General features: G+C 41.7%; 3 protein-coding genes across 5 annotated transcripts in view; 2 read left to right on the forward strand and 1 right to left on the reverse strand.

Moving 5' to 3' along the window:
- Positions 1–13,782, forward strand: part of pde3b (phosphodiesterase 3B) — a 50,616-nt gene extending 36,834 nt beyond the window's left edge. The window contains exons 5-16 of one of the 3 annotated variants that reach the window (XM_010793172.1): positions 3,973–4,073; positions 4,179–4,401; positions 4,511–4,602; positions 5,267–5,418; positions 5,651–5,785; positions 6,083–6,194; positions 6,393–6,506; positions 7,075–7,274; positions 8,641–8,844; positions 9,037–9,198; positions 10,433–10,691; positions 10,798–13,782. In XM_010793172.1, coding sequence (XP_010791474.1) covers positions 3,973–4,073; positions 4,179–4,401; positions 4,511–4,602; positions 5,267–5,418; positions 5,651–5,785; positions 6,083–6,194; positions 6,393–6,506; positions 7,075–7,274; positions 8,641–8,844; positions 9,037–9,198; positions 10,433–10,691; positions 10,798–11,027 — 1,984 coding nt within the window. In that variant the 3' untranslated portion in view covers positions 11,028–13,782. Of the gene's footprint in view, positions 1–3,972; positions 4,074–4,178; positions 4,402–4,510; positions 4,603–5,266; positions 5,419–5,650; positions 5,786–6,082; positions 6,195–6,392; positions 6,507–7,074; positions 7,275–8,640; positions 8,860–9,036; positions 9,199–10,432; positions 10,692–10,797 lie in introns of those variants that run through there. The other 2 variants (XM_010793173.1, XM_010793174.1) reach the window with 2 other exon arrangements.
- Positions 13,783–15,007: 1,225 nt separating this feature from the next.
- Positions 15,008–18,820, reverse strand: cyp2r1 (cytochrome P450, family 2, subfamily R, polypeptide 1). Its single transcript, XM_010794131.1, has 5 exons — positions 18,584–18,820; positions 17,883–18,024; positions 17,140–17,772; positions 16,650–16,979; positions 15,008–15,972 (listed from the first exon to the last, which is right to left on the reverse strand). Exons 1-5 carry the CDS (start codon positions 18,818–18,820, stop codon positions 15,755–15,757), a joined length of 1,560 nt encoding a protein of 519 aa, XP_010792433.1. The 3' UTR covers positions 15,008–15,754.
- A 6,822-nt stretch (positions 18,821–25,642) lies between these two features.
- Positions 25,643–26,496, forward strand: part of calca (calcitonin/calcitonin-related polypeptide, alpha) — a 14,343-nt gene continuing 13,489 nt past the window's right edge. Inside the window, exon 1 of the mRNA XM_010793175.1 lies at positions 25,643–25,752. Within this exon, the coding sequence (XP_010791477.1) occupies positions 25,726–25,752 (27 nt within the window). The 5' untranslated portion in view covers positions 25,643–25,725. The remainder of the gene's footprint in view (positions 25,753–26,496) is intronic.

A 26,496-nucleotide genomic window follows, 5' to 3' on the forward strand; every position in this document is an offset into this window, starting at 1 on the left:
AAGGCAAGTAAAACGTTTGCGTCCATACTTGTGAACACGGCATAGTACGAGTGTCCAAACCGTGAACACCGGACAGGTTTTAGGAAATCCAAAACTATGTGGAACCGTGGACTTATACGAACGAAAACTTCCAGAAGGTCGGTGAAGTGGGTGACGTCGACTAAGCAACATCATAAACTAGTAGGGTCGACATCGCAATTAGACGTGTCAAAACGTCGTCATCGAACGACAAAGTCACTACAGGGAAATTTCGAACGCGGCGTTAGTCTGTGTTGAGAGTTCCAGGGGAAAAAATCCGACTACGTCTAGCTTTCCTTCTAGGAAAAGCACAAGTTGCTCCAGTAAAGACAGTGACAATCCTGAGAATGGAATTAACAGCTGCTGTGCTTACAGTGCGAGTTGACAAGATGCTGAGAGCTGAGCTGCAGCTAGAGTTGAAAGGTTCAACCTTCTGGACGGATAGTACAACTGTACTGAAGTACATTAGGAATTAAACAAAGCGTTTTCACACCTTTGTGGCCAATAGGATTTCTACTATAAGAGATGCCACTGATATCTCACAATGGAGGTACGTTGGTACGAAGCAAAATCCAGCAGATGAGGCATCAGGTGGCATGAAAGCTGAGCATCTTCTTACTGGCAGCAGATGGATTCGTGGCCCAGTAGTTCTTTTTGAGTAATGAGAGAGAGTGGCCTGTGAATATCGTGGAATGTGCTTCTGTCAGCGATGAAGACACAGAGGTCAAAGGCGAGGCGACAGTGAACGCCATCATCGTCAAGGATGGACACACTACAACAAACCACATGATAACCTACTTCTCATCATGGACCAGGCTGAAAACATCAGTTGCATGGCCTCTGCAGGTTAAAAGGACGTTGCAGATGTTGAGTCAAAAACGAAAGGATATACAGGCATCTGCGTTAAGCAGTGGACTTGATATGACTCAACATAAGAACACAGTTGAAAAGGAGATGCAAAGATTCAGAGCCACACTGGGCGGTCAAACCTTGTCCATGGAAGATATTGAGAGCCATTATTCAATTATGTCAAATGGAAAGGTTTAATGACGAAATCTTTGCAAGGAATTAAGTCTGGAGTGAGCAAACAGAGTCACATTTATAAACTGGATCCAGTGATAGAAAATTGCCTTTTAAGAGTGGGAGGAAAGCTCAGCAAATCAGCAATGCCTAATGACGTGAAACACCCAGTCATTCTCTCTAAAGATCAACACATCTCCACTCTCATCTTACGCCACATTCACGAACAGCTTGGACATTGTGGAAGAAATCATCTGCTTTCTAGACTTTGGCAGAAGTATTGGATCACCAACAGCAATGCTTCTGCCAGGAAGATTATTTCTTCCTGCACTGTCTGTAGGCGTGATCGCGGAAAGCTGGGCGAACAAAAGATGGCAGATTTGCCAAAAGACAGACTTCAGCCTCACCTTCCACCATTCACGAATGTGGGTGTAGACTATTTTGGCCCATTTGAGGTGAAAGTAGGCCGCAGCCTCTGCAAACGGTACGGGGTTATCTTCACTTGCATGGCCAGCCGTGCAGTGCATCTGGAAATCGCCTACTCATTAGACACCAGCTCTTGCATAAATGCCATACGAAGATTCATTTCTAGAAGAGGCCAAGTTTCATGCATCAGATCAGATAACGGAACCAACTTTGTGGGAGCAGAACGCGAACTGAGAGAAGCTCCTGTTTGCTCTGGATCAGAAGAAAATTCAAAGTTCACTACTTCAGTCGGAAGTTAAGTGGAGCTTTAATACTCCTGCTGCATCACATCATGGAGGAGTATGGGAGAGGATCATTCGTATGGTCAGAAAGGTGCTTAACTCTGTTCTTCACCAGCAAAATGTGGATGATGAGAGACTACACACTCTTCTGTGTGAGGTTGAAGCCATTCTCAATGACCGTCCCATTACAAAGGTCTCGGATGATCCTAATGATCTTGAACCATTGACGCCCAATCATCTGCTCTTGCTTAAAGGGAAACCTGCTCAACCTCCTGGACTGTTTGAGAAAGGCGACCTGTACACCAAACGACATTGGAGGCAAGTTCAGTTCCTGGCAGATCTCTTTTGGCGCAGATGGATCCGGGAGTACTTACCACTGTTACAGGAACGTCAACGGTGGACAAAGGAGAAGAGGAGTTTCTTCACAGGAGACATCGTCATCATTGCAGACTGTACTGCCCCCCGTGGATCTTGGTTGCTGGGGAAAATACTGCAGACCTTTCCTGACGCACATGGACTGGTGCGGTCTGCTAAAGTCCAGACAAAATGCAGTATACTGGAACGACCAGTCACCAAGATCTGTCTTCTCCAGGAAGCTGAATGAAGAACTGACATGGATCCCTATGTTCGGATTACTTTTTCCCTTTTTTGGAAATTTTTTGGACTGAGACACTCTTGTGCTCTTTACTATTAATTGACTCCACTGGTGTTTTGGTGTAATTGTCACTTTATTATACAGTCACAATTAGGGGCCGGTGTGTTGGAGCCAATTTGCTTTGGGTTGTGCACGGGGTTTGTCTGTGTGTGTGTGTGAACGCGTCATCATCCAATCTGCGCACCTGGGAGCACGGGAGGTAATTAACCTATATATGTGGGCACAGGTGATCAGCTGGGATGAGAGGTTAGAGAGGAAGCCACACGTTTTTCAACCGTGTTGACCGTGTCTGAGCGTGTGCGTGATTGTTATGTTTTAACCAAGATTTTAGATAGGCCTTCGTAAAAGAACATTTTAACGTTGTATAAAGAAATAAAGCATTACAAATGACGTCATGGTGGACCTCATCCTTCACCACAACACGCGTTGGGAACTCTGACTGCTAACCTCCATGAGTGGCCTTTTTTGATGAGCGATCGCGGCTACAGTATGGTTTGATCTTCTTCAGGTGGCTCAGCAGCATCTGTGCACGTTGAAATATAAGGATCTTTTATTTCTAGTGTTTTGGTCAGCCTCAACAAAGTTATGAATAGGCCTCAGTGAGCCCTAAATAAGTACAAAAAAACATCTTCTTTATAAAAAGGAATATAGTGCACTTAACAGGAAACCAGGTCAACTGTGAATTATACATCTGTTTGAATGGACCAGGCGAAACATGTAGATCATATTTGTTTCTTTTCTTTTACAAACCTCCTTGTCTCACTACAAATTCATATCATTTACAATATATACAACCCCATCATCACATCACTGAGTCTAACAGAACAGTTTCCACTCATCAGCTCGCTTCATGTTCCAGATGGTTAGTTACTTTTTATTGCTAGGGTGGAATAAATATGAAATACATATCCGATTTAATACAATAAATATCATGAAAAGCAAAGTTATTCTAGACTTATGTAAACATGTCGCTCTGTAATCATAAGTACTCATCACTGTCCAGTCAGCAGTTCTTTTCTTTTCCTAATTTGTCGATTGAAGAGGTAGTCATTTTCATATGCGTGGTTTGATGCCTTTTTTAGTTGTTTGAAGTTAGAGTTAGATAACCTAATTATCCTGCTTAAACAAATAAAATGTAAATACATGTTATATTCATATAGTCACAATTTATAAAAATGATCGTGTGAATGTGTGAGGCATTGTGTCTTGCATGTTGGCTGTGTTAGTGTGGCTTGCACAGAGAAAGCAAAAGCAGAAGAAGTTGTAAACACATGATAATGTCGTCTTTGAACTATGATGATGGTACTTACTGCATTAAGAGGAAATTGTGCCCTGTTAGTGAATGTTAACAAATCCATTTCACGGTGTTCAATTCACTTCAAACCTGCGCTACTGGATGTTGTGTCTACATGTCTCCACTGGATGGCAGTAGACACTAGCTATGATGGCAGATGGCTTTTTTGATATTAAAATAATCCTATTTTTGTTATAAAAGTATTACATGGCTGACTAAGGATATTGCAGCCTTGAATTGTATATTTTTTAAAACACGTGTTGTGTTTTGTGCTCCAGCTCAGGTCTGTCTAATGGACCCAATCCAAACCTGCTCACCATTCCCAAGCAGAGGTCTTCATCTGTTACTCTCACCTACCATTCAGGGTCCAGGAGAGCAGGTGATACTCCACCATAAAACTTCTCAAAGACAATAGATTAATTCCTCACGTTTTGATATCATCTCATGCTGCTCTCTTTCCCTGGACCCCCTTCCTCTCCTCCAGGGGCCTCTCCGAGCCTGAGCCCAGTCACCTCCCCCAGCCACGGTACTCTCGCAGGTTCCTCATTGTCTCTCGTCACTCGATCGCCTGTGGAGTTCCCGGACACGGCTGACTTCCTGACAAAGCCCAGTGTCAGTTTAAACCTGCACAAGCCCTTGGGCTACACCCTCAGCTCACCTGATTTCCAGCAGGCCTTCCGTAGCTCCGCCTTCCCTCTGTGCACCAGGTGAGACCTGCACTGACGAATTTGCATGTTAGAGTGTGTTTTGTGTAAGTGCTTATAACCAAAGCTGTACTGCAGTTGGTTATATCTTTGATTGTCTATCCCGTTCTAGCTGTGGTCGTCAGATGCTCAAGGGCGTTACCAGCGGTGACGCAGGGGAATCCTATCAAACATTCACTAGTGAGGCTCAACGCAGACGCTCAGGTACAAGAAATATGAAATGCACATTATAGAGCGTAATAATGACTGACAGTCTTCAACAGTGCTATTGTTTTGAAAGAGAATCACTACTGTAAGCAGTTAGGGGTTTAATGCTGCCCTCTGTTGGACTCCAAATGTAATGCAAGTTGAGGAACACAAACAAAGACAGAGGAGCACACACAGAGGATGCAACATTTGGTATTATGAATTAACCCTCGTGCTGCTTCCTTTTACATTTTAAAATTGAGTTTTATTAATAAACTTAAAATGTGTAAGTAGAGAACATAAAAAAAAAAGATAGACTTGCTCATTAAAAATAAGCCTATTCTTTCTCAGTGGTTTTCCACAATCACCATTGACCATGTTAACCACACTAGCCTTTATACCTTTTGTTTTATTAGGGTTTACTTTTTCTCTATTCAGTTTACAACAACAACCACTGTTAGCCAAGAGTCATTTGGAAAACAATTAAAAGACATCATCTTTAATTAACCAGTAATTATAGTATTTATTCAAATACTTTAAGGGCAAATCAATATAATTAATACATTATTTTCTGTGACTGCAATCCAGTCACTTTAACATGAAAGTAGTGTGGTCAAAATGTAGTTGTGTTCGTGAGTCCATATATTCATGTCTCTCCATGCACTGTGCTCTGTGTGTGCAGCAGGTGAAGGGTTGGATTTCGCAGGAGAGTCTCTGATCAGGGAGGAGAGCGTGGAGGTGGACGTGTCGGGGGACGGGGGTCCAGATGCTGCAGGAAACACGGGGCAGGAGGAGAAGGACAAGAGCACAGACCAGCAAACTCAGGAATCAGAGGTGTGCTCCATCAGAGGGCTTTAGTTACAATACGAATGTTTCCCGCAGCACAGCAGATGAAACAATTACTCTATTTATCATGTTATTTGTATTTTACCCTTCCATAAAAGACCATATCAGCCATGGTAGTTTTCAACCATTTATCTAGATTTGTAATTTCATAGGGATTCATTTTTTTACCAATGGAAACAATATTCATGCTAAAATCTACAACTTTTCTGATTGTCTCCAGGGTGAGCAGGAGTTCAGACTAGATCCTATGCTGAAGGACCAAGAGGCTCTCATGGAGAGGATGAACACCTGGAACTTCCAGATCTTTGACCTGGTGGACAGGACGGGGGGGAAGACCGGAAGGATACTCAGCTATGTTAGTACAACAAGCACTCACCAGTCATCTTCTGTCGCTGTAGACGTAGTAGCAGTGTGTTTTAATTGTTGTATGTGTCCACTCTGATTGAGTCTCCTAAACAGACTGTTCTATTAAGTTGTAGTTAATCATATTTGCAGGACTTTAAGCATTTCATTCTATATTTAATGCAACACTGCAACATTTCTTCTATGCAAAATGATGTGCAAAAAGTACTTTTATTGTTCCACTGAGGCTCATTGAGCGTGTCTGTTATGTTGCGATTGGTGTTTCAGTAAAGCTGGTGTGTTTCCCCAGGTGACGTACACACTGTTCCAGGATACGTGTCTGTTTGAGATATTTAAGATCCCTGTGAGGGAGTTCATGTCATACTTCTGTGCTCTAGAAAGTGGCTACAGAGACATTCCCTGTGAGTATTACATTTTGTAATGTGCAAGAAATGCAAGGACTCTTGTTTGTTTGTTTGTTTGTTGATGCAATATCCCACGCGGTTCATGTCAATTATTGAATGAATCAGGTTGCAGTTTGACTTGTCTATAAAAATAGATATAATTTCAAATGTTCTGTACATGGTGAAATTGACTAATTGAATCGACAATGGTTACAGATCATAACAGAGTCCATGCTACTGATGTGCTCCATGCTGTCTGGTACCTGACCACTCGACAAATCCCCGGGTTCCAGCAGATTCACAGCGAGCATGTGACAGGAAGTGACACAGGTAAAAACATTATGTTTCTCCACAAGAGAAAAAAAGGAAATTCATAAAAGACACTTAAGGTAGTCATTTTAAATACAGCTCTTAGGTCCTAGGTTGAGACAATTTCACCTCTTAATCTTACCAAGCATTTTCTCACCAAATATAGAGAAATAAATATTTTAAAATGTTTGTCCTTTCCTGCTAATAGCACCTGTTTGTAAGTGTGAACTCCACTACTTTATTAAAAAACTCTTCTACCAGTTTTTGGACACCCTGTGATGTCAGAAATGCAGTAATACTCACTGATTTGGTTTCTTCTGTAATGGGAGGTGGCCGTTACTCAAGAGAACACATGGGGGTTTGTTTAAAACGCAGACATTTACAATCCCCTCTCAGCTGATGATAAATAAGCTCCATCAGAAATGACCTGCTGCTCATATTATCAACACTGACAGCGGCCATTTGATAAGAAGGGTTAAGAAAAGGGCAGTGATATCAGAAACTGAAGTAGTGCATTGATTAAATGAGAATAGAACAGGGATGCCTGTGACACACTTTGACATCCATCTTGTTTATTTTCATGTTTCAGATTCAGACAGTGGGATCTCTCCAGGCAGGGTGTCCTACGCCTCCTCTAAAAGCTCCTCCATTTCAGATGACAGCTACGGCTGCCTGGCCTGGAACATACCTGCCCTGGAGCTCATGGCCCTTTATGTAGCAGCTGCAATGCACGACTATGATCATCCCGGTCGCACAAATGCCTTTCTAGTAGCCACTAATGCATCTCAGGTAACCTGCAGCATTCATTGGTACTTGGAATTGTTGTAGATTGTCCTGACAAACATCTGATATTTAAGCTGGTACACATAAACACTCTTGTGTTTACAGAAACAGAGAATAGGATGCTCAAAATATGGGTTTATGCAAACTGACATTTCAATACAACTGGTGTGTTGGACAACAGAGTCCAGGTAGCTCAGGAGTTGTTATGACCCCTGTTACATACTTAGTTCATTAATGACGCCACGATATTAGTCCTGTCCTATGTGTACATCGGGGCAATCCTAGACTAAAGTAGATGTTTCACACACCGTCAAACTTAACTGAACTACATTTTTCCATTTTTAAATCTTCTCAAATGTCTTGACACATTTGTCGGCTCTCTCTTTGCAAATCCAACAGTACTGTGCTTTTTAGGTTTCCTATAATCAGAATCAGAATTCAAATGGATTGCCAAGTAGGTTTCCACATACAAGGAATTTACTTTGGTGTTTGGTTGTGCAAACATAAACACAACATGAGGAAATAAGTTGATAGAGAAGATACAAAATGTAACAATTCTAAGTTAGAATACCTGTATATAACATACGTGTCTATTTCCAGTATAATTGCAGTTGTCCAAGCTTTAAAAAGAGATACAGAATACCCCTTATGGATTATTATAAAGTGATACATCATTTTGGATCCTGCATTTGCTGCAGTTTACCATTTTGTCTGTAGTCATTTAAGTAAATCACTCTAAGTTGAGGGACATTGTTTGCAACAGGTTTGTAACTTGCCTTCTAACAACAAATGATGTGAACTTTCTATATATTTTTATAAATAATACAGAAAGGGGATTATATGATGTCAAGGAGATTAACACAAAAGTTAATCTATCCCAACAAACTGCGTCTCAATTGGCATCATATATAAGATTAACTCCCCACCACATGGCCAGTTAATCCCATTGTGCTCTCTCACTGTGGTCAGTCATTTAAAAAGGGAGCTGAAAAGGTTAACTGCGTGCTCCAGTTTAAATATTGTATTTTCCTAACATGACCAGTGATAGCACTCAAACTGTCTGGGTTAAAAGAAAGGAGAGGGAACCCTGAACCTATTGATTGTTAATGATGTTGATAACCACCACTCCTTAAAAAGTGATTTTTAAAGCTACTTTTAACCTGATTCTCCCCTCAGCTAAAATTGCACTTGATACTTTCATAACCAAATACGCTTATGTCCTGTTAATCTCACAATTTTTAAGCCATGATTACAAATTGTGTAACACAGATGCAGACTTATTATGTGACCTTTTAGAGGAAATTGTTGGAACCTTTTAGCTTAACCTTTCTACCCGCTCTCACCACTTGGCTGTCCCTCCTGTGTGTTGCAGGCGGTGCTGTATAATGACAGGTCAGTGCTGGAGAACCACCACGCTGCGTCTGGCTGGAGCCTCTACCTGTCCCGGCCCGAGTTCAACTTCCTGGTCAACCTGGATCATGTGGAGTTCAAACGTTTCCGCTTCCTCGTCATCGAAGCTATACTGGCCACAGACCTCAAGAAGCACTTTGACTTCCTGGCTGAGTTCAATGCCAAGGTCTGAGATGAAGAAGTATTATTACAATTTATCATTATCTTTTTATCTTTCTTTTAATTTCTGGCAAAATATTGATTGAAACGAAGCATGGTACGTTACAGTTACGTTTAGCGGTACACAGCATTATGGATGTGGGATAAATCTGTTGACCCGTTGCAGTGAAGCATCCATTGTTTGTTTGTTTGTGTACAGGTGAATGATGTGAACAGTCCAGGAATCGATTGGACCAATGAGAACGATAGGCTGCTGGTGTGCCAAGTGTGTATCAAGCTGGCAGATATCAATGGGCCAGCCAAAGTCCGTGATCTGCACCTCAAGTGGACAGAAGGCATCGTCAATGAGTTTTATGAGCAGGTAGAGACTGCATGCTTATGCTAATGAGTGTTTTCAATTTCAACAGAACATTTCAATGTTTCTATATCTTTTGCATTTTTTACTTAAGTAGTAGCCCACGTGCGAATCCCGTGACGGCCCTGAACTGCATGTTCTCCTCCCTGTTTCCACCTTTCCTGTCTATCTTCTGTCCCATCTAATAAAAGGCTAACAGTTAGATATCTTTAAAAACAAGATTATCTTAATTTGTATACCCTAGGGTTGGATATACAATCCCATTCCCACCAAAACTACTATTAGACAGACAACATAACACACACATTTATATCAAATCCACCATTTGAAAAGTCCCACATTGATCTAAACAGAAGGGTAACGAATAAAATAAATAAAGTCATACAAAATAACGATATTAAAATGTAATAAGTAGTAGAATTATTATCCAGAGATGCAAACATAAAGATGATATAAGCAGGGGTGCACATAACTTTTTTGCCCTGGTTCTCAAAGGAGCACCTGGAGATGTTGCTTGGTGCGCATCCTTAAAATGAAATAAACCGTACCTTTTGAGGGGTACTTGACTTTATGAACAGGGGGGGGGGGTGCGCTAGTGAGCACGCTCATGAACTGTTCGCCGGAGCCTCGCAGCGGGGTTACTGTGCAGAGCGCATAAAGCAGACCCTTCACGCGATAGCGAGGGGTAGAGCGAGGGATCGCAGATGCCGTCGTGCTCGCGGACGGATACAACAATCAACCTGAATGGCTCGCGAATTATACTTTGGTGGCCGTTAATGTACCTGGGCGGCCCGCCCAAGTAAAGTCTATGTGGGAAACCCTGCTATCTTACCAGTTCTTATGCAACTCGCAAATATCTCTCTCTCTCTCTCTCTCTCTCATCTCTCTTTCTCTCTCGCTCGCTCTCTCTCTCTCGCTCTCTCTCTCTCTCTCTCTCTCTCTCTCTCTCTCTCTCAATGTTGGTGCGCAAATGCGCCTTTTTTCAAATGATCCGATGCTCTTTTTTTGGCGGGGGGTGCACCTGCGCACCAGTTATGTGCAGCCCTGGATATAACAGATCAGTCTTTTATTGTCCTGCGTGGAAAGATGATTTGTCGATGTAAAAAAATGCAATAAAAAAAATATTAAAGTGTTAAACTCCTTGCGCTCTGTGATGTAGTTTGTATCGAGCCTCATCACCAAATACAGTATTTGTATCCCGGAGAAATTTTTAACCATACTCCTTGTTTTTTATCTGCAGGGTGATGAGGAGGCAGATTTGGGATTACCCATCAGCCCCTTCATGGACCGCTCCTCCCCTCAGCTAGCGAAGCTACAGGAGTCCTTCATCACTCATATTGTAGGACCACTTTGTAACTCCTATGAAGCCGCCGGCCTTCTTCCTGGCCACTGGATTAATGGAGAGGGATCAGATGTAGACGATGAGGAAGGGCAGGTGGACAGCGACACAGATGAAGATGAAGAGGAGGAGGATGAGCTAGAGGATGAGCTGCTACCAAGTAAATAACCAAAGGCTCATCAGTACTGTCAAGTTTATCATGCAAAGACAGATAACAGTAAGCACATCTTGATTTTATATAACATTGAATTGTGATTTCTTTGCAGAGAGGAGGAAGAAACGCCGCAGGTTGTTCTGCAGCATCATGCAGCACCTGACCGAGAACCACAAGGTGTGGATAAAGACCATCGAGGAGGAGGAGAAGAGCAAAGAGATCAGCAAACAACAGCAGCAGCCCGACGGCCTCCTCCCAAACCTGCCCGCCAGCCTGCCCACCTCCCCTTCAGATGACATCCAGGTCATCCAGGAGGAGGAGGAGGGAGAGGAGCGTCAGTAGCAGCAGGGCGAAGGAAAGAACAGAGACACGTGAAAAAGAAGAGGAGAGGCAGAACAAGGACATGAGTCCCTCAACCACCTGCCTTTCACCGACACAAACAGACAGATGCACATAAAACACACTTTTCTCCCTCCCTCTCTTTTTCTTACACGTACACACACACACATTGAAAGATTCACTGTGCAGACACTCAGATGCTTAAGCAGTCACATTGTTTTTTGGAGAAACAAAAAGGCCTTACTACTGTGAGCGGATCCTTGCTGCAACGGTGGGAGCCCAACTCCTATGCACTTTGAACCCATGAAGAGTCGAGTGCACCCAGAAAGAAAAAAAAGCACCAGAACTGTGGAGGAAAGGTGCAGAAGAAGAAGAAGAAGAAGAAGAGTGTGGACGGAGTGGAGCAGTATCTTGCTCGACTCCACGGTGACCCGGCTGTGATGCTGCCTTGAGTGGAAAAGCGCTTACACCTCCCTTAGGTACAAAACAATTCCTGTCTATTTAAAAATGAAAGGTAGAGGAAAAATAATGAAGCAAGCGACATCATGAAGTGATTGATACCCTTTACCAAAGCAAACACGGAAAGACAAGAGACTGAGACTGTTTCAGCCTCAAAGTCAGGTATATCTTTGAATTATATATATATATACATATACATATATATATATATATATCAAATGTGCATGTCTGAACCTTTACTGAGTCCATATCGGCCCAGAGCCTAGGCTTGTGTAGTTCTTTCTCCTTGCTGGCGACACGAAACACTGTATCAGACTCAGTCACAGAGACATTATTGAAATGTTGACTGAATAATAGCATTATATCTGCATCATTTTTGATGCTTTTACTCATGTGTACCACCTGTCTTTTTGTTTTGGATATTTTAACTGTCCTTGCTTCATTTTTCTTAGAGTGTGTGAATATTTTTGAAGGGAATGTGATAAAGAGAATGAGTAGGGAGAAAGACAGCACATTTTTTAATTATTTGACCATGTACTTTGTGTATATGTTTGTGTGTCCTTTCAGTAATGGTTGCTTTCTAATCAGTGAAATGTCCTCTGGTGTTTTAACATGTTGCTTTGAGATCAGGAGTGCTGTTTCAATGAATGGATTCTTCATTTTTTCTTTTTTGATTCTAAGTATTTGTTAAAGGTTACTCAGGATTCACACAAAAGTTGAATAATTATTTTGCAAGAATTTATGTCATTAATATAAAATACACTTTAAAAAGTCAGAAAATTAAAATCTGGGTGACTGAAGTAGTTTGTAATCTCTTAATGAACAACTTGAATACAAACAAATTCAAGCAATGAAAGCCTCTGTGACGGAGGAGCATACAGCATGTGCTGTCTCTCGGCCATTCATTCACTGTTTGCATAACCTTTTTACAACCTCACTGGAGAAGGGCTTATCTTGATTGTCAGCAGACTGCAAACGTCTGTCCTGCATCAACACCTTTTCGCAGATCTACAACAGTCTATTAGGTCATCTCTTTTTCTTAAATTCATTGCACAATCTACTCTGTTTTTAAACAAACAGCAAAATGTCTATTCAGTGTTTTGGTCTGATGGCAGACACTGATATTCGGATAAATGTAAAGCTCATCCAACTCCTTTTGCTCAATTATTATTGTTTTTTTTGCCAAACCCATAACTCGGCCAGTGTGTAAAGAAGGGATCCAGGGTTAATTTCACTTATTGTTTATATATATACAGTACAATACATACAGTATCAAGACGTGCTGTGAGGCACCTTAAAAAACTACTAGTTCTCTATTTTTGTCTCTAAGAACTCTTGGCATTCCACTAGTATAAGACGTTTTAGGGAAGAGAAGGCAGAAGTGTTGCCTTGCTCCTTTATCTTATCACCTTATTAAATCATAATCTCTGGACAAAATATTAAGTAAGCAGTGTAAATCAAGATAGTACTATTTAAATACTAAACAATAGATACAGGTATGCACGTTTTAATACCAAACGAGTGTTTAGCCGCTGTACAAAAGAGTATGTGCATATAAATATATATTTTTTAAATAATCAAATGAATGCATCTGTTTTCTACACGCAGCTGACATATTGTAAATTGAGATCCTGTAAGTACCATTGTGTTTCCAGAGTTTTTATCTACTTCTTTTTACAGGTGTGGAACTGTGGGGTTTGGGGTTTTGATTTTTCACTTGGTTTCAGCCTCTCCCGGTTCTGCATCATAACCACTCTTGTATTCCACATTATCTTTCTCTATCACTGTTGTCTCAGTTGACCCAACTCGTGCCAAACGTTACCTACATACAGTAGTTTGTGGGCTGTGATACGCTGATTGGCAAATTGCCTCTGGGCTCCAGTACTGTTATTGCAAGAGAAACACCTTGAGTCAAGTATTCCACCAGACTCAAAATGGCAGTGACGGTGGCAGGAGTCAGAGTCGGACTCAGGTCAGAGCCATATACATTCTGACAGCTCTGTCGTCAACTTATTCACATGGACCCATGCTGGATCATAAAGCCTCGGTAGCTTCTGACCCGCTATATTCCAGCTCATTAAGTTGTAAAGGTTTGTTGGCTTCTCACTGTGCAGTCTTTCAAACTACAGTGTCCTCTGATGATTGTGCCATAAATACATCTATGAATGGTTGTTACCCTTATGTAGCATCAATATACGTGTGTTTGTCTAATGTAACCATTCACCCTTATCTACATTGTGGGGGCAACTGATTTTTGTTGTTATTTATAGCTGTCATAAAACACCATCCCTAAATTATCCGAAGTTCTCGTTGATTTTTATTGGTGTGTGTTTTTGTGAAACTACAATAGACTACATTTAACACAGCTTTCTTTTTGTGTCCATACCACTAAAAATAAACAGATGGGAATAACCTTAAAGACTCCAAACACAGATTCTGTTCACCCACACAGGTGTTTTCACTTGTTCTTCACCTGATCTGACCTGCTCTCAGGGCAGTGGTTGTGTACAAACTACTTGACTGACATCTGATAAGGTGGGACATCTTATGCACTAGTCATTTATATAATAGGGCCTTATATCCTGTTTAACTCCACCCAGCTTCAACCTGAGCAAAGGTCTGATCAGCCAGAGTAACAGAAAACACCTGTGTGGGTGTGCAGAGCCTTACAAGCTACTGTAATACATATGTTTACATTCACAAAGGGTGAAATAGGTAACTTGTAATAATGAACCTACAGACATTTATGACGGCATTCTATAGCTCCCCTTGGCACCAGTCTCTCAGCTTATATGTTTTATGGAACCCAACTTTAATGTTTTGTTTCCATTGCAACACACTAATCAGTTTTATTTTTGGCAGAAGGAGGAAACTGTTTTCGGTGGAAAACTAAAAACCAACTGTAAACGACCTTCCCAGCACCAAGATAGTCTAACACAGTTATTAACTATCAGATGGACATATTGAAGCTTTTAGCATGCTATGGAGCCAGATATTTCCCTCAGGAGAGGGCGGGGAGGAAAACTTGGCTAAAAATATTAAAAAACGAAAATTTGCCTGAAATATCACTCCATTATGGATGTTAACCTTTCGTGTGTTCATTTTTAAATAGGATACACTGGCCTAATCCAGCCCCCGAACTAGACTAAAATAATAAAATGCACATGATGCAGGAGAGCAGTGTGAAGAAGAGAGGTTAACTCAGAACATGGGTTACACAGCTGCTTCTAACCTTTTTGATCCCACAGTTAATGTCATGTGATTTAAATGGTGATGTCCTAGGACCTCGGTCACAAAATCAATGGGCTGTATCTCTTGAAGTTAAATATTTAAGTAATAAATAAGATAATCTGTGGTCTTATTATGTGGATAAAACGTAAATATAAATATAAACATAAATATGTGGTGTTTTTACGTAATATATGAGTTTTGTTTTAGGAATTTGGCAGTAGTTTAAAGATGACAGGACAAGTTTTAAATATCTTAAGAAAGTCTTTATGAATACACAAAAAAACTCACCAGTATTACAAAAAATGTACAAACACATGTTCTCCTCAAATCTAAATGCAGTACTTTGTTAGTAGGCTACTGATAAGCACCATTTATCTGATCAGTGTCACATAGTCAGTTTCCAGAAATCCACCAAGGTTGCATTTGCCTTCTGAGAGACCCAATTTCCAGAGAGCGCAATCCCTGGAGGAGGGGTCAGAGTCAGTCCCGATGATGTAAATCTGGCCCACGTCCAACTTCAACACACAGTGTTCAGAATTTTCTTGGAAAGTGCCATTTCACCACACATGTACAAATAAGTGGTGTCAGTTGTCTGACCTGACGCTGTCCTGAGAAGGCAGGGCTATGAACCATCATAGGTGTACTTACTATCAATTATTGACAAATACCTAACCCATTGCTACCGCACCAAGGTTCAGACATCTAATTTTCTGGGCTCGGATCAACTCTGAGCTACAGAGAACTAAATCAATAGCACACAAGTTTTCCCAGACTATCTTCTGGGTCACCAAGTCTTGTCGCCTCCCCTGCTGAGATAAAATAGCGTGCAAACATGCATATTGCTCAGTAAATCAATTCAATAGTACTTGAATAAACTGGATCATGTGTCTATTTGTATATAGCTACATTTGCCACTTAAACATTTGCAAAAACTGTGACGCAATTCAGTTTTATGCACCTGCATTGTGTGGTTGCATTGCTGTGCAAAATAAAATTCTGGCTTCAACAGTTGAACCAGCTGTTAAAAGTTCCTTTAGTGCCTACATGTGATAAGGAGTGTCTCCAGTGCAAGGGCTTTTCTGCTGCCTGCGGACAGCACAGATGGAGTAAGGTTGGGGCTGCAAGGTCATGCCCAGTTTGGGAGTGACAGTGGGGACGGTTCCTGGAGGGAACTGCAGATGAAACCTCTGCAGCAGAGTGGTGAAGAAGAGGAACATCTCCATCCTGGCCAGCTGTTCACCCAGACAGCAACGCTTCCCTGAAGAAGAAAAATCTATAATTTAGACAGACACACACACAGGCCCAACATCTGTCCAATTCATAAAACTGTTTAGAATGACAAGATAGACATTGGGGAATACTACAGATGAGAAAGTGTATTCTGTTTCCTGTGACCTAATCGTTATGTTAGATCAAAATCTGCTGTCTACCCTTTCTGCTCCTGTCCATAATCTTCATCATTTTCAACATCATATTGACATAAAATCCACATGTATGTTTAACACAGTTCATTGACCATATTGGTTTTAGAATTCAGACAATCCCTCTTTTTTTGTAAATATGAAGGATGTATTGATTATAGCTACAGTCTGTGTAGATTTAAAGCAATACAATACGAATGCCACACATTACATTTGATTTAATGTTCAAACTTAATTACTTGTATTGTTGTAATAAATACTAAGATGTTCTAATGGTAGCATTGCTACAGTGTATAAACAGGCACTACATCTGTTTTCATTTTTCTTTTAAAGCTTTTGTAGGCCTATTTAATATAAGTGGGGGATTAGATTGCAATGAACAAAATACAGTGTGTAAAGCAAGTGAGGGAAATGATTTACATTTTTAAATGTCAATCATGACTCATAAATGACCAGAGCCACAATCATTTGTTTTATGAGTGTTGGAATTTAGAAGAAACATATAAAGACTGACCCATAGAGAAAGGCAGGAAGGCCTCACGCTTCACAAAGTTGCCATTGCTGTCCAGAAACCTCTGGGGTGAGAAAACACCTGGATCAGTCCAGTACTTCTCATCCATGTGCACTGAGTAGAGGTTTGTGATCACCATGGTGCCTTTGGGAATTGTGTACCCGTTGACTTTTGCCTCCTGGGAGGTGGCACGGAAAATACCAAGTGGGACAATGTTGCAGAAGCGAAGGATCTCGTGCAGAACAGCCTCCACATAGGGCATCTTCTGTTTGTCCTCCAGAGTGGGTACCCTTCCATTTTCAATCACACTGTCGATCTCCCTGTGCACCCTCTCTATTTATGGAAAAAACAGACACTCTTAGACATGTATTCACACATTACATAACCATTATTTAGATCAACCCACAAACAGATGTGCATGAAATGTCTCTCTAGGGGTTAGAATAGAAATAAAATCTTCACATATGTGGAAGAAGTTTCTGCTATTACTGACCTTGTATGTCAGGGTAGAGAGTCATGTACAGCATGGCCCAGCGCAGTGTGTTCGTCGTGGTCTCAGTGCCAGCAATAATAAGCTCCCCCACTGAATAGATTAGGTTTTCTTGGGAGAAAGAGGAGCCTGGTTCTCCCTTGTTCTGCTCCAACTCATCTAAATAGGCATCCACATAGTGGCGAGGTGCATGTGGCACTCTACCTTGTGAAAAACCATTTATAACTTCAAGTAAGAAATCATACACCTCAGCAGCATTGCGGAACAGCTTCTGGTGTTTTCCAAAGGGCACATACTCAATGCAAGGGAAGGCGTTGTAGAGGAGTGCCCAGCCGCTCACGGCTAGCTCCACGTTCTCGCTGAATATCTCGATCATGTGCTGAAAGTTGCGGTCATCGTAAGTAAAACGCTGTCCAAAAATGATCAGGTTGGTGATGTTGGACACAGCGTTGGTCACCAGGTGTTTGGGGTTGAAGGGCTTTCCCTTGTGTTCGTCAATGGCATCGACAAAGAACATGCACTCCTCTGAGATCTTCCTCTCAAACTGCCTCTGGCCGCTGCCAAAGTAACGGAAAGAGTTGCAAGCCAGTTTACGGTGTTCAATCCAGCCTTTGCCATATTTGCAATTGAGAAGCCCTTTGAAAGGTGGAGACAAAAGTTTACTAATTGCATCATGCCAACTGTAATTATTCAGATAGTGTTGCATGAGAATTGGTATGCATTACAATCTTATAATATCATCTTACCGCCCATTTTGGTCATTTTCTGAAACAAAGGAAGCGATGGGCGATCAGCAAACACATCGCCCTGATTGTAAAGGCATTCCCTGATACAGTCATAACCAGTGAGCACCACTGTCAAGATGCCTCCAAGGTCAAGACTGAAAATCTGGAAGGTACACATTGCAAAATTAACAATTTATGTATTTTGTATACTTTACACTTTTTAATGGTTCTGAATGCCTATTTAAGGAATGTGAGATGTTATGATTGAATGCATTTCGCAAAATGTTCCTTGCCTACTCTTTGGCACAATTATCCAAACTGGTTTCCATGAGCCATCTAACAGGAGAATGAGTGAATGAAACTGCTCTGACCCCTTTTTAAGGTTAGCTCTCAACCCACATATCCAGCTCTGCACATTAAGCAAGTTTACAATTAAAAAGCACAACTTGCAATCAAAAGAAAGGCTGTGTTTTCATTATTTATTTATTTTGGGTAGAGTTTTTTTTGTTGTTGCGTTTTCTCCTCCAAATGTTGCAGACTGCAAAATGTTAGGGCGAGTCTCATTTGTTCGTCTCATAGCTAGTTCCCAATGTGTGTGTGGGTGCATGTGTGTGTCATGAAATACTTTAACGTCTTTTATAAGGTCATGCAGTGCACAGTTTGCAGAGCACTAAGTAAAAAAGCACTGCAGTCCTAAAATGCGCTGTAAACTGAGTCATTACCTGGCCATGAATTTCACTCTGTTTCTTGAGGAAGACGTGCGGCTCGGTGGCCAAAGACATAATGTTCCCTATCACAGGGATGGGAGATGGACCAGGAGGAAAGCCCGGGGGTCTTCTCTGCTTCATTAGCTGGCGAACCAGTAGTAAGGCGAGGAGGACGACAGCCAGACAGCCCACACCAAGGAGAGCCTGCGCGCAGGACACCGGCACCAGATACGGCGATTTAATTGAGACCATCTTCTCAAAAAAAAAAAGTATCTTCCACTGAATGAGCACCTCTGCTGACTTCGGCTTCTCCTCAGAGGAAGTGAAGCACATATGTATCATCTTGCACATTTTCTATCCCCCGCCTCTAAGGCTAAGATTGGCCAGAAAAGTCAGAGTCAACTGTGGGTGAACTTTGTTCTGCTCTTGATCAATACCCCCAATCCTTTTTGGTGGTTAGCCTATATAAGATTAGTTTTTGCAACCTATAGAGGGGGTAACAAGCCATAATAGTCACGAAGTCACACTGCCCTTCATCAACACCCTTATACAAGTTGTTAAACACTTTGAGGCATAAACGTTGGCTTGTAAACGTGCAGACCAGCGCTGTAATACATCAATATCACTTACACAAGTAATAATTGACATGAACCAATTATGTAAGTATGATTTTAATAAATCACATTACAGCAGTGGAGACTGGCTTGGGGTTGGTTGAATGAATCGATGGGCTCACGACGAGCCACCCATTGTTTGGTAACCGCAGGCGCAGACAGGAGTGCACACACAGTCTGGAAGCAGCTTTCCCAGTAGGGATGAACTATGCGCCAACACTTTCAGAACACAAACAGATTTTTTGAATTTCCCTGAATGATGCTGCTTTTGGGCTTCTATAAAGAACCAGGATAAACAATAATAGAACATAAAAGAATATAAGACAATTTTGTAAGAGTACAATAAACATACAATAGCCTACAATAAAAACATAATTAAAAGTTTGGCTTGTGAAATGGTTATTGATTGCATTGTGACCCCTGTATTCCACCGGGTCCCCCCTAGATTCCACCGGGTCCGGCCACTCTAGTCAATGGGTTATGGGCCGCGTTAAACTAATTTTGCAGACCCTATCCCTCCATAGTCTTTCAAGTAGGAGGAGAAATGCCAGCGTTCTCCTCCGGTTTGCAGGCACTGTGTAAATTATATAGAATAGTTATGATGATGAATGCATTTTTTTTAACACTAAAATACAGCAACACATCTTTTATTCATGTCGTTTATAACTGGAATATTACAATTATTATTAACTTTGTCTGTACAAAGTAGCATGTCCAGGAAATATGCCCAAATCAATAACAACTGAGAGCCGGCAGGCAAGACGCTCCGCTTCTGAAATGCTTCTGAAACGCGCCCGGTAGGGTAGCCTATGACGCCGGAGGAGGCTGGACCAAAACCGCGGCGAAGCCGTGACGCGACGCAGACGGACCCGGTGGAATCGAGGGGTCCGTCTGCGCCGCGTTACGGCTGCGCCGCGGCGTGCATAGCAATCACTGCCACTCTAATCAATGGGTGTTATTCCACCAGACGCGCTGCGGCTCAGAAGCGTCCCAGAAGCGCCTCAGAAGCGTCCCAGAAGCGCCCCAGAAGCGTTTCGGCGCTGGGCTCCGCTAAAAATACGCGGCTGGGCTATTTCTGCCGCGAGACGCGAGGCTTTGCAAAGCGCCGGGCAGGAAGTGGAACGGCCAGAGCATCCAGTCAATCCCCAAAATAAATTAATTTTGCAGACCCTATCCCTCCGTAGTCTTTCAAGTAGGAGAATAAATGCCAGCGTTCTCCTCCGGTTTACAGGCACTGTGTAAATGATATAGAATAATTATGATGATGAATGCATTTTACCACAAAAATACAGCAACACATGTCATGTCGTCTATAACTGGACTATTACAATTATTATTAACTGTGTCTGTATACAAAGTAGCCTGTCCAAGAAATATGCCCAAATCAACCAAAACTGCAAGCCGGTGTTGCGCCGAATTACCCAACCCCGCCGTGAAATGCACTTGTCACGGGAACGCGCATTTGAAAATGAAACGTTTACACCTTAAAACGATGCTTAAAACGAAAAGTAAACGTCCAGGGTTTTTTTTAATGGTAATTTTCAGACTGTGAGTCGTTTAGTGGTAGCTCATAGATTCTTCATTCTTGTGGTTAAACTTTTCGCTCCGTATTTTGATGGCTGGGTTGTCGATTCCTGGATTTTGCATTCATTCGTCACTTCTTTTTTAGCTATTTTTTATTTATTTTTTTATTTAATTGTGACGCCCTGTCTGTATAATTGTGCTTTAAAATGTATTGTTTCATTTGACATATTTTCCATATAATAATCAAAATATATGTTTACAAATGTTACATAATCTTTGTCAGCATATTTTTGCATTTTAAAGATTACTCTTTTACCTTTTTGTGTTAATAATTCGGGTCTAAATGAGCTAATGGATTTTTACCATCAAGCGGCTTGAAGAGGGGTGGGATTAATAGAATTTTTTTTTTGAGGGGTGGCTTTTTAATGGCAGGCCTGGTTGCACGATATGCACCCCTTGCTATCTTAACATATAAAATGGTCACATATATGACAATTTGCTCCATTTATTGGTATATCCTACAACTTATACCCTAAAAATGCTTGAGGGTGGGATTAATAGAGAAGCATCTTTTTTTGGGGGGGGTATATTCACGGCGGGGCTGCATATTTCGGCACAAACAGTTTTGCACAAGCCCTTATGTTTGAAAGTGACAGGACTACTGAACTAGAAAGATGCGCTCACACCGTGAATGGCTGACATGCAAGGACAAACCGGACCCTCAACCTGCAATTGTATGATTACTAAATGTTTATATATCATGTAACTCAAAATAAAATTCTCAATTAAAATGTTCTTCCCCCTATTCCCTTTGGCTCAGTTTATCGATCATTTGCTCTTTTCAGACAAACTATCAGTAATGTTCAAAACTTGGTGAGCTAGAGATAAAGTAAAAAAGCATGTGAAAACAATACACCAGGGGTGGAAGCCAGGCTACGAGAGAGGGAGACAGATTACTGTGAGCTAAAAAGTGTAATGGGCAGAAGTCATGGGTCACTGCCAGGTGCACAGAATCAAATTCACTGATAACAAGTGACACCACACACTAAGGCAGTCGGTTCTCAAACTTTTTCTGTCAGGTCCGCCCTTTGGAGTGAAAAAACAAGTCGGGTCCCTTCAACACAAACATAGTCAGGCTCAGTGCGGTCGCAAGAGGATTCTCAATTTGGGGGTGCCCCTGTGGGGTAAGCTTGATTTCATAGAGGGTGCTCAAACAATTAGTTTCCCATTAATGTAGTCTAGGTCGCAACAAAGTGGAATGTTCTAGCTGCAAACAATCCCCACACACAACACACATCCAGTGTACCACGCGAGCCTGTTACAATGAAGGCACGATAATCAGCTCAGACGGCATAATAGGTGTAAGCAGGGGTAAGAGTGTTATTTTTATAGGTGGTTGTGTGGACCTCACATAGGCCGTCAGGGGCTGCACAGCTCTCCCTGGGAAGATTTTTAAAATATGGAAGTTAAAAGCATCAAATACTGGTCGCTGCAGCTTTGAGAGCACAATATGAAGAGACCATGGATATGCATCTCTCCAAGCGCACCCATTGGAAACAGAACTGTAAACAGATTTACTTTTTCTTTATGGATATTTTACCAAATCACTACCTTTTTATAACGTTATTCTTTTTTAAATGTCATATAAGTATTTCATACCTGTTTTTAATTTATTCTCTTATTTTTTTATAAACTATAATGGACTCATATAAACGTGGGGCCTCGGAAAATAAATTGTCTTAACATTAATCGGACCAAAACGTTTGAGACCCACTGGAGATAACCACTGAGAGTCGCTTTAAGCTGCACCTGAGTCTCTCATTCTGACAGGAGAGGACTCCTCGAATCATCCACTTTGTTGTTGAAAAAAACTCCTTATATCCGTTAGCGGTAAGCTCGCTACGCACCAGAAGCTAACAACAACGATCTCCCCGGTACCGGTGCGCTCCTCCACTCGTGCACGCGCACACAAATGGCTCGTTCCACACACAACAGCACACAGAGCCAAACTTTAATGAAACACAGAGACCCAGACGTAATAGTACCGTATAATATTAGTTTTCGAATCAATAATTTTAAAAACATTTTTTTTTTTTTTATGTGTTTTTTTTTTTATAACCATTTTTCCTCGGCTGGTCTCTCGCGCCCCCTGTCATGCCTCTGGCGCCCTGGCCTGGCGCGCCCCCCCACTTTGAGAACCACTGCAGCTAAGGAGAAGGCTTCGTGATGTAAAGAGCTACAGTTCTCCGACAAAAAAAGATGTCATTCATTTCTTAAAATGAGATTTTGAAAACAAGAAAGGGGCATCAGTCTTTGACAAGGTCTAAGTGATTGCTAATAACACGAAGGACTGAAACAGGAAACAATGGAACTTTATCTTAGATAGCCTTTTTTTTTCAAGCATGTACAGCAATGTGTTAAAATTACATACATACCGGGAGGATTTTTCTTAAGACACAGGAAAAATATGTTTGTTAATATGTTTGAGAGGTTTTTTTTAGAAACTAATCTGCAAATCCAAAATCTATTTTCTGCTTTCTGTATGATTACCGATATGTTTGCTTTTAACCATTTTCAATCATAGGTTTATTTTCGGTGTTTCAGTCCAAGTATTATTAGCAGTTTTCAACTCTTTATACAAGATTAATTATGAAAAAATACGTCTGTTGTTATTTATCTTGTGTGCAAGTGGATTCATAAATGAAAGTGCTGGTTTGCATGCTATTTTTTTAGCCCAACAACATTTAACACTAGAACCGCCAAGTCGCTGTATAGCTAAAACGCGCAACGGTGAAAGTTTTACCCAGCTATTGATTTCCAAGTACAATGTACCCATACAGAACAAGTGAGCGTTTTGATCGCACAGGGGATGATATTTATACCATATACATCTGTGACTTTCAGCTTTTCATATTATATAGGTTTGTACGGATGCATGAAGTATCAAAATATCGCTACAGGTGCTGATTTAAATGCTTGGTGTTAGACCTTGTGTTTTGTTAGGTATGATATCTATATCTCTCCTCTCTCTCTATCTATCCTATAACTATCTACCTGTCCCTATCTCATCTCGTCTATGTATATAGGCGGTCTATTTATATCCTATCCATCCTATCTATCTATCCTCTCTCTCTATAACAGCAGTAGACCAAAAGGCGTTGCTATAGCAACACGTCATGTTTATGTTACGCCCGAAATCCACCAGCGCGAGGACTCGCTGCATATCTATGTATGAAATATTACCCAGCTCTCGCTAGATAAACGCTTGAATGGTTAGGCTGTGTTTCGTAAAAGGGAAAAATGCTTCATATCATTCTGATAGCCTTCTACTCGTAAAAAACGCAACCAACATGACAATAAATAAGATTAATATAATAATGTATTTGTTATATAATGAACACCGACTAACACAGAACGGTATACAAACTAACAAAAAATATCCGAGAAGAAGAACAATAAGCGAACGACACATGCGATCAGAACGCTTCACAAACACTCAAACCACAATTGTTGCAAACACTGAGCCCTTGCGCTGTGCATTTGCCCACACAGCACCCCACACGTTGACACATTGTGCAGAACGTTTTATTCTGGCATGCCCAGTGGCCTTCACCATGCAGGTCATTCTCGCTGCGCTCTTCTGCACCAGCACCGGCGCTGAAGCGCAGGTCCGCAGTGGTGGCGCTTTTGATGGTCCATCCACCTCAGCGCGCAGCTCGTGGTGCCAGCTGGAGCATGAAGTCCCTTCTCGGTAATGCTTCTCCTGGCCTCAAGCAGCTCCTGTACAGCACCCAGGCATTGAGTAATAATAATAATTATAATACATAATAATTATATAGCCCTTTCACGAAACCCAAAGTCGCCTACAAGTTGGGAAGGGGGGGGAGTAGGCGCAAAAGAGCAGACAGTGTTTAGGGGGGGGGGCAAGCGAAGTAGCGGAAAAATTTCAAACTCAAGACTTGACATGCACTCAGCAATTTTACAACTTAATAGGTGATCTTGATTAAATGCAGCGTCGTTGTGTGAGTTCTATTCATCCTATCTGACCGCCAGAGGCGTGTTTAGCACTCGAATACTCTTCTGCTCTCGCCATCCAGGTCGGAATATTTACAAAAGTCACTGCTGACCCTCGTATGAACCACCGGAAGCATAAGTGCCGGTGTTGATCCAACGCAGTTCAGTCCTTTTTCACTCTTCTCGCTGCACAGGTTACTACTTTAATGGCGACGTTGCAGGTCAGCGGGGAGGCAGACGCCTCACCTGTCATACTTCCATGTACGAAAACCATTAAGAAAAACTAAATGTAAATAATAATTAAAATGTCTCCACTGATCCTATGATGTAAGTGTATTAATGTATGATCCAATCGCCCCAAATCGCATCAAAATCAGCTAATTTGCCCCGAGCTCCGCTACAACTACCCGGTAGCGGATGGAGAGAGTGAGGCAGGGACCGAGCTGCGTGCCTTCTCGTAAGCCCACAGTAATTTGCTGGAGCGCGGGCACTAATTTAGCGCGGGGCAACTTATTTGTGATCCGCTCAAGCCAGTTACTGAGGGTGAGGTGAGGAACACTGAGCTCTGCCTCACCTCAGAGATGTGTCACCCCCACAGAACACTGTCTGGAAAGCAGGGCCCTAAGCGCATGCCTGTTGTAGGCCATCTCATTGTTAGGTCACCAATGATAGTGTGGGGTAGATTCCACCTTTATTAAATGTTAATCCTCAGCCAATTCCATAGTTCCTCTGAAAGTAACTTATTTAACAGTATATATGGATTATTTAGGCTCGCTGTCCTCATTACCATATAACGGCAATGAAAAAAGCCACAGGAGAGCGAGCCAGTAACCTGCCTGCCGCACTGAAGGGGGCGCACCGTGAGCCCAGAGGTTACTTGTTGCTACTGTTATTCTCGCAGAGACGGTAGACCATTAAACATACAAACTAGAACTTTTTGAAACTACAGAAAAGAAGGAGGACTGTTTACCAAAAACGAACTAGATTGTTGTCCAGAGAAAGAGCATGGGACTTGTAAATCTTCAAGTCAAGGTAAGACCACAATTGAAGATGAAAATGGGATCTGTACTGAAGAATAGAAACAATCCAATATTATGATTTTCGGGTATCCTTTTGTTTGAACGGTCTGTTTTAAAATGATCGAACATCCAGACCTAAAAAGCTTTTGAAAATAACCGATATTTTGATTAAGGTCAAAATATAATATTTGTTAAATCTGACTCTGAAAAAAGTCCAGTGCCGAGTCACCAGCAGAAGCTCACCGCACGTCACTGAGCAGGAGAAAGCCAAGTAGTTTATTGAAAAATTCAATTCTAGCTTATCGCTACCCTGTAGCCTATGTGATCGGTCTCGATCGAGCTGCGGGCCAAAAAAACTCGAACACCGGGGTTGCCGTTCCAATAGTGACCATTTCTAGGCTTAAGGGACCTTCCTAAACCAACGTGAAATGGACCCGGAAGTACGTCAGTGCAGCATGTAAGTGCCGTTTCCATTTTCTCCAAATGAAAGGAGAGAGGTTGTCAAAACTTCTTTATAAACCTCCTTTAGCTTAGGAACCCACTGGACAGATCCCTTACCGGAAAGGAGACGGGAGAAAATGGCTGCCCCAAAACAATGCCTTGTAGCCGCAGCATTGTGCGTCAAACAACAGTCCGGGCGTTCACCGGGAAAACAAAAACCCGAATTTAATGACGGAGAAATTATTCATAATGAAAAGTTGAAAACGGTGCTTCAAAATTTAAGCATTTGTAAAACTATTTGTGGTAGCTTGGCCAA

Source organism: Notothenia coriiceps, unplaced genomic scaffold, assembly GCF_000735185.1.
Source record: "Notothenia coriiceps isolate Sejong01 unplaced genomic scaffold, NC01 NC01_scaffold00037244, whole genome shotgun sequence".
Classification (NCBI taxonomy): Eukaryota; Metazoa; Chordata; class Actinopteri; order Perciformes; family Nototheniidae; genus Notothenia; species Notothenia coriiceps.

Bases quoted from the DNA above. Each gene is read 5' to 3' on its own strand.
- cyp2r1 (XM_010794131.1), bottom strand. From the start codon at position 18,820: ATGGTCTCAATTAAATCGCCGTATCTGGTGCCGGTGTCCTGCGCGCAG. The intron at 16,980-17,139 runs GTCAGTAATAGC...TTCCATAAATAG, and splicing joins TCTCTACCCTGACATACAAG to AGAGGGTGCACAGGGAGATC. The intron at 15,973-16,649 runs GTCAGTCTTTAT...TTTCTTCTTCAG, and splicing joins CTTCCTGCCTTTCTCTATGG to GGAAGCGTTGCTGTCTGGGT.